This window comes from Palaemon carinicauda, chromosome 19, assembly GCF_036898095.1.
Source record: "Palaemon carinicauda isolate YSFRI2023 chromosome 19, ASM3689809v2, whole genome shotgun sequence".
In the NCBI taxonomy this organism is placed as follows: domain Eukaryota; kingdom Metazoa; phylum Arthropoda; class Malacostraca; order Decapoda; family Palaemonidae; genus Palaemon; species Palaemon carinicauda.
The window spans coordinates 87,148,375-87,156,834 of NC_090743.1; the positions used below are offsets into that span (position 1 = coordinate 87,148,375).

At 34.7% G+C, this 8,460-nt stretch overlaps 1 protein-coding gene across 1 annotated transcript; it reads left to right on the top strand.

The window, feature by feature from the left end:
* Nucleotides 1-6,690: 6,690 nt before the first annotated feature.
* LOC137659123 (piggyBac transposable element-derived protein 4-like) lies at nucleotides 6,691-8,155 on the top strand. The gene is made up of 2 exons (XM_068394197.1): nucleotides 6,691-6,753; nucleotides 7,259-8,155. The coding sequence occupies exons 1-2, from the start codon at nucleotides 6,691-6,693 to the stop codon at nucleotides 8,153-8,155; spliced, it is 960 nt and encodes a 319-aa protein (XP_068250298.1).
* Nucleotides 8,156-8,460: the final 305 nt, after the last annotated feature.

An 8,460-nucleotide genomic window follows, 5' to 3' on the forward strand; every position in this document is an offset into this window, starting at 1 on the left:
TCTGTGCATGTGGTTTGTTGTGCCAGTCCTCTGTTCTGTTTGTCATTCTTCTGTTTGTATAATTCTGGGTCTTTGTCTACTTTTATCAGTCCTTCTTCCCATGCACTCTTGAACCACTTGTCTTCACTGGTGTTCAGATATTGCCCCAGTGTCTATTCTCGATGTTGTCACAGTCCTCTATACTTAGTAGTCCTATCCCTCCTTCTTTTCGTGTTATGTATAGTCTGTCCGTATTTACTCTTGGGTGTAGTGCTTTGTGTGTGGTCATATGTTTCCTAGTTTTTGGTCTATGCTGCAAAGTTCTGCCTTCCTCCATTTGACTATTCCTGCGCCGTATCTGATTACGCTCCTTCCATTATTCCCAGGCATTTGTATCCCATCTCATCTATGTGTTTGATGTTGCTCCCATCTGGTAGCTTTATCCCCACAGTCCCTGTTATTTTGCCGTTTTGTATCTTGACTGAGGCACATTTTTCTATTCCAAACTCCATCCTGATGTCCCCAGATACCACCCTTACAGTGTGGATCTAGGTATCTATCTCCTTGATGTTCTTACCATAGAGCTTGATGTCATCCATGAACATCAGATGGTTAATTCTGTTGCCTCTTTTCTTCAGTTGGTACCCCTTGTTCATCTTCTGTAGTACTTTTGTCATAGGAATCATGGCTACTGCAAAGAATAGTCAGGGCAGTGAGTCGCCCTGGAAGATCCCTCTCCTGATATTAACCTCTGCTAGTCTTATTCCAGAGCTTTTAAGTATTGTATTCTAGTTGCACATTGTATTTTTGAGAAAGCTGATGTTGTTTTCCTCTGTCCCATATATTTTCAGGCATTCTATTAGCCATGAGTGTGGTATCATTTCGAAGGCTTTCTTATAGTCAATCTATGCCATCCTTAGGTTGGTTTTCCTTCTCCTACTGTTCTTCATTACCATTTTGTCTATCAGGAGCTGGTCCTTTGTGACCCTACACCACCTCCTGCAGCCTTTCTGTTGGTGGGGGATGGTGTTTGTCTCCTCTAGGTAGTTGTATAGCCTTTCACTGATGATACTTGTTAGTAACTTCCACATAATTGTTTGGCATGTGATAGACCTGTAGTTACTGGCTATATCTCCCTTACTCTTGTCTTTTTGTACCAAGGATGATCTTCCTGTGGTCATCCATTTGGGTGCACTGGTATTTGAGATACAATGCTGAAGTTGTTCTGCTATTCGTTGGTGTAGGGCCTTGAAGTTTTTAAGCCAGTATCCATAGACTTCATCGGGACCTGGGGCTTTCCAGTTTGGCATTTTCTTTAGTTGGTGTCTAACTGTGTCTGTCGGGATATCTGTGAATCTTTGTTTTATTCTCCCGGTTTCTTCTTCCTGGACTTCCTGGAGCCATATTGCATGTGTGTTGTGTGATACCAGATTGTTCCATATGTTTTCCCAGAGTCTCTTATTTGGTTCGGCTTCAGGGATTTCTTGGTGGTTGGCTTCCCCTCTTAGTTGGCTGCATAGACTATTCTGGTTGGTTCAGAATAGTTTGTTCTGTTGGTATCCCTTATTCCTGTTAATGTACCGTTGGATCTTATGTGCTTTGGCCTTAAATCTCTGTTTTACATCTGCTATCGTGTTGTTTAGTCCCCTCTCTTGTATTTTGTATTTCTCGTTTAGTTCCTCCCTGGTTTTCTTGCTTCTTAACTTTTTTTATGCCATCTCTTTCAGTTTACTCAAGTCAGATCTCATCACCATGATTTGCTTTTCCAGGCGCCTTTTCCAAGGAAGTTGCTATTTTGGTTTCTGTTGGGTTGGTTGTGTTGGTGGTGTTGGTGTTCGTATCCCCATCAGTGCTGCCACTAATCTTGCTCCTTACTAATCTTGTTTCTGTGATACTGGTGGTGTGTGTTATTCCCATTATTTCATTGACCTCACTTGTTTTTTCCTTCAATTTCTTGCTGTTGTAGGTTTTCATGGAAGGGATCTTTGTTCTCTCTGTATCTGGCTCCATCCATTGTCTAATCTTGTCTACCCATTACATCCTCTCTGTTACTTCGTCGGTGTCTTTTTGTGTGTCGTTTTTTGAGACCTCGTCCTCCCTGTCATCTTCTGTGGCATCGTCTCTCAATTTGTCTTCTTATAAGTCGTTGTCGAGTGTCATTTCCCTTTCTAGTTCCTCTATTTTTGTTGGGGAGAGCCAGTTCTTTTTCTTTATGTTCTTTACTTGGTCTGCCAGCCTCTGCTCTGTTTGAGGGGTGTTATTCCTCTCATTCCACATGTTGACCAACCTTCTTCTATATCCTCTCTCTGGCAGGTTGCTTTTGATGTAGCATCTCCATATTTCCTTATTTTGTTCTTTTGTCCATTTCTTCCTCTGTAGCTCCAGAGTCTGGCTATTGGTTTCTGTCATTGTGGTGGTCAGTTGCTGGATGACGACCTCCAAGTACCTGACTGTCTTCCCCTTCAATTGGGTTAAATACCTGACTGCTGGACGTTGCTGTCGTTTATTCTCCTCAGTCACAGCTGAGTAGACTGAGGAAATTATGGTGTAGATCCTTTCCTAAGGGATCCACGCCGAGGAGAAGGTTCACCCCTCTAACGACTGACCAGCCCCAATGTTGGTTATCCAGTCCACTGACTACCTAACCCACTCTGCCATGGCACAACATATTATTATTATTGATAACTATATATTGTTTAAAGAAAACGGAAGTAATTTCATGGTATACTCGTGTGTCACACTTTAAAGAAAACGGAGATAATTTCATGGTATACTCTTACAAATTCACATTAGACTTCGATTGCTTAACCATAGCACATCTTATATAGTTTTCCCAATTCTGTGTTTAGCACCTAACTCTTTTTTTTTTTAAATATTAGACAAAAAAGTAAGTTCTATCAATTTCAATAACCTAGATTATAAAATTAATCTCGGGCCTTTTCGTTTAACGACTAATCCGTTCTTATTGTAAAAGATTTCTCATAATTCTGCTCACCCTTTGCTTCAGATCTTCCTAGACATTACTCAACTTCCTGTCCGCCTATCATATTCAATGACCATTAACAAAGCTCAAGGACAGACTTTCGATAAGGTTGGGATCCACCTACCATAACCTTGCTTTACTCATGGACAACTTTACGCAGCCTTCCCTAAAGCAAGGTCTATGAACAGTGTAAGAGTGAAAATTTATCCACAGAATAATTCTACTCATGGCCAGAGAAGAGGAACTACCTTCACTAGAAATATTGTATATAAAGAAGTTATGTAAATTGTTTCATGTATTGCTTATTTTTTAAAATAAATAGACAAGTCAAATTTTATCAAATTTTATTCAAACATGTATAGGTTAGGAACAAGATAATCAGAATTGAAAATATCATTTCGTATTACACGGGTTCCACTAGTTGTTGTTATTATTATTATTATTATTATTATTATTATTATTATTATTATTATTATTATTATTATTATTATTATTATTATTTCTAGCTACGCTACAACCCTAGTTCGAAAAGCAGGATTCTATGAGCCTAAGGGCTTCAAGAGGGAAAATAGCGCAGTGAGAGTAAAAAATAAGGAAACATACAATAGTTTACTTGAGTGAGCCCTCATGCAAGAGAACTCTATCCCTTACCCGAGCAATCTCTTTCTTTCATATAATTATTTTAGGTTTTTTGCTGTGCCGTGTTGAAAATATATAATTAACTAGATTATTATATATTCCAATATTTCTACTCTGAATTGGTACGTGAGTTAGGGTCAAGAAATAATTTGGTGACCTACTGTATGGGACAACCGATATAACAGTTGAATAACAGATGAAAAATAAACGAAAGAATATAAATCAAGAACTGCGAAATAATATCCTCGTTTACCCTAAACTCTGATTGAAGTAATATTAAGGAAAGAAAAAAATAGATTTTAATTCCACCCGTAAATTAAGTTTATATTTAATAATGTAGCCATAGGTAAATGAGTCATTATCGAGAAAATTAAAACTTCTGGTGTAAATATAGCCATTAGAGATATTGTATATGGAGACATTGCTTTCCATAAGTTTTTGTAAAAGGATATGGCATTAACGATAATTCCATATTAACAACTGAAAACAAATTTCCAGAGAATGTATAGCATGACCCGCGTTAACCTGCTTATAAGTACACATTTTTGCAATCCGAAAACAACAAATGCCATGAATGCAACGTAGTCAAACTTTCCCTGCATATTTAAAAAAAATAAAAAATCATATATAAAGTACTTGAGTTTCGTAAGCTGGGATCATTTTAATCAAGGGTAAGAGAATCAGCTTATATTTCTTTTGGAAATAGTTCAACTACTCTCACTCGTGCTATATAATACTTTCCTCTTAAGCTAGCCATGTGGAGACATAGACTTACACACTAATATGCAAACACAGCATATAATAAGCCCGAAAGCCTAACCTCCTTGGTGGAGGTAGTAACCATGAATATATTAGACTTTTCCCCTCCTAATGATAAGGCTCCGCCACTAATGTATTCATATCTCACTGGTGAAGTTCTTTTAATGAGTAAATTGTCTGGAAGATTGTGGTTCATAGCAGTGTTTCATCAGGTCGCCTTTTATTCAAGCTTATCTCTTATGAATGATTAGATTTCTACTTTACTTTTATAAAAAAAAAAAAAAAAACATTAATTCTTACTAAGGTATATTTTTCTATGCATATATTTATGTAATGCTAGTTTGATTCTTTCCTTGAGTTTCACATATTACTATTCAATTCAGCGTAGACTTCAATTCATATTAGGCATTTTTTAATTTACATTTAAAGTAAATATAATCTATTATCTAACCTTCCACCCTCATTAACTGAGATCTACTGTGGAGCCTTTGTAACGTCTAAAAATTTGACTTTTAAAAGAGCATCAGATATACACACACACGCACACACACACACACACACACACACACACATATATATATATATATATATATATATATATATATATATATATATATATATATATATATATATATATATGTATATATATATATATATATATATAAAAGTATATATATATATATATATATATATATATATATATATATATACATATATATATGTATATATATATATATATATATACATGTATATATACACTTATATATATATATATACATTTATATATGTGTATATATATATATATATATATATATATATATATATATATATATATATATATATATATATATATATATATATATATATATATATATATATATATATATATGTATATATATATATATATATATATATATATATATATATATATATATATATATATATATATATATATACATATATATATATATATATATATATATATATATATATATATATATATATATATATATATATATATATATATGTATATATATATGGCATTGACATTTTAGCATTGACATTTCCTGGGTCAGACAACAAAGTCAGTTTTGGGTCAGAAACTTCCTCCCTCCTAAGTACAAATCTCCTATTAAAGGTCTTTTTAAGGGTGCTTGTAAACTACCAGGCACTGCAAGACTGGGAAACTACATAGATACAGCTGTAGACCCAAATAGTATTTTTCCTTTGTTTATTTATAAAGACTGCAAATTTCTAAGCTCCAAACTTATCTGATATTTTAAGCAAGTTAGCAAGAGGAGGAGCTTTTACCACTAGTTAGAGAATTGCTAATGTTGCTCCACTATGTAAATGTGATTGTGGTAACTCAAGCTCAATTGATTTGAATGTTTTGGGGAAAATGTCTAAATAGGTTTGCTTAAAGTAATCATCAGTTCCCTATATGGCAATTTGTATTCCATAAAGGCCTTGGAGAATGTTATGACCTTCTTAAAATCTCCAATGCTGTACAGGAATTCCGTATGATTGGCATTGATTTGAGTTCTGCCTTTGACCATGTTAATCATGACGCCATTGTTTTCAAACTCAGACAGTTGGGAGTGGGAGCGTCTTTTCTTAGCATAATTTTTTAAATTTTCAAGTAGTAGATCACCAAGAATTGTTGCACAATAAGGGTATAAGAAAGTCATGTATTTTTACCTAGGGAACAGTTGTTGTCACATTACTTTACATAATATAGAAACATGACAATTGGTTTGGCCTAGCAAATAAGCTCATTGCATATGCAGAAGATGCCTCTCTCTTTACATTAATTCCATCTTCTGGATGTAGATCTGCGTTGCTGAATCTTTAATAGAGATCTAGCTAAAATTAGTTCTTGGTACAAATCATGGTGCATATAATGAAAATTCTGATAAAATAAAAAGAATGATAGTCAGGTATTTACCTAAATATTCTAAGAAAGCTATACAGGGGTTGGAAACTCCTGACCACTGCAGATCATTAGCCATGTATAATTTTTGCAGAATAGAGAAAAACGCAGATGTATACAGAGAACACATTTAATAAAAAAAAAAAATTCCAATAAAAAGGTAAGGGTAGCACATTCTCTTTTCAATATTTGTTAATTTTCGTTTCCACTTCCTTAAAAGCAGCAAGATTTGAAATATTAGGTGATAACTACCAAACCCTTTCGATCCTATTGGGTGATTTTTGTCCCAAGAATTTCTTAAATTACACTGAACAGGGATTTAACTGCAGTAAAGCCCATTGAGTGGGATATTTCAGTGTTTTAGGGTTTCCTTGATGCCAGACGTATGAAGAGAAATATAATGAACGCACCCAGCGCCCACGTGTCGGTTGTCAACGTCAACAAGGTAAAGCTTCTTGTAAAGGTGAGTGAAAATTTTACGTTTTTTTCATATCAGCATATACTAGATGCCATCATCTTATGTTTAGAATCAAAGTTAACATATCCGTGAAGCTTTGGGATTCGATAGGTCTTTCCAAGGCTTTGTATTTTTTATAATATTTGATGTTTTCTTTCCTTGGGATGAAAATGTCCCATCAGGATTTTGGGGTAATGAAAATTGGGATAATATTATCCCAGCAGTGTTTTCTTTGATATGAAAAGAAAATAACAAAACTAAATTTTTATTGAGAGTAAGTCCTTTTTTAGTGGCTGGTTGAGTATCTTTTTAAAGATTATAGTATGCAGGTGCACAGAATAGCCATCCTTGTTTACCTAACCTAACTTAGCTATTGTTTCCTTCCGATTTTCGACTCTAGGCTATATATATATATATATATATATATATATATATATATATATATATATATATATATATATATATATATATATCTATATATTAAATATTGTTTTCTTGTGTTTTCTTGCAGATGAAAATACAATTTGCACTGGAAGAGGATGACGACGATTATGAACCATCAGATACTGACAGTGATGGAACAAACGATTCTTCTTCAGATGAATCACAGGATGATACAGTCACAGAAGAGGAAGACCTAGAAGCACCCACTAGCCCAGAAAATGATTCGTACAGACGTATGGAATATGTGTGGACTAAAGACACTACAAATTTTGTGCCTAAGCATGACATACCAGATAAGCATGACTGCATTGTAACTATGTCTGTAACAAGAGCTTCATCAGAGTTGGACATCTTCCTAAGATTATTTCCAAAGAGTCTTTTTCTACAAATAGCACATTACACTAACGAGAGACTTGATATTTTGGCTGAAAAGAAGAAAAAAAATATTCAACACACATGTCTCTCAGAGTTGATGGTAATCTTCGGATGCACACTAGTGATGTCTTACAATCGAGTACCTGCCATGAGAATGTATTGGTCAAGAAAGTCCTCACTAAGAAATGAGAAAATAAGCGAGTCAATTTCAAGGGATAGATTTCAAATAGTTTTTTCGAAACTGTACTTCAATAATCCATATAAACCAGCAGAATCTTCCAAGATATTCTATGTAGAAGATGTGGTGAGGTGCTTGAAAATAACTTTTCTTGCTGCAAGAACAGACAGCACATTTCAGTCCATAGATGAAAGCATGACAAAGTTCAAGGGACGTTCCAGCCTGAAACAGTATTTGCCTATGAAACCAGTGAAACGAGGAATCAAAACCTGGGTAAGATCAGACTCAAATACTGGCTATGTGTATGACTTCAATATCTATCAAGGAAAGGAAACACAAGTTATGGAAGGAACTCTTGGTGAAAGAGTAATCAAGATGCTTTCAGAAACAATAAGGGCACCAGAAGTATGATTATGTTTCGACAGATTTTTCACATCTGTTAGACTCATGTCTTCACTCCCATTTGCAGCAGTTGGGACTTGTATGCCAAATAGGAAGAATCTTCCAAAGCTTGACGTCAAACTTCAACGGGGAGAGTCAGAGATGTACGTTTGTAATGAAGGCATTCTGGTAGTTTCCTGGCAAGACACCAAGTGTGTCACGATTCTGAGTAATTGTCATAATACAGAAATAGGTGTGACGCAAAGAAAAATTAAAGATGGAACAAAAAAAGATCTGCAGTGCCCTGAAGCTTTTATATTTTATAATGATCATAT

What these genes read in the sequence shown, in the direction of transcription:
- LOC137659123 (XM_068394197.1), top strand. Translation starts at nt 6,691, where the DNA reads ATGAACGCACCCAGCGCCCACGTGTCGGTTGTCAACGTCAACAAGGTA. An exon ending in AGGTAAAGCTTCTTGTAAAG is followed by an intron (nt 6,754 to 7,258) that starts GTGAGTGAAAAT and finishes GTTTTCTTGCAG; the next exon opens with ATGAAAATACAATTTGCACT.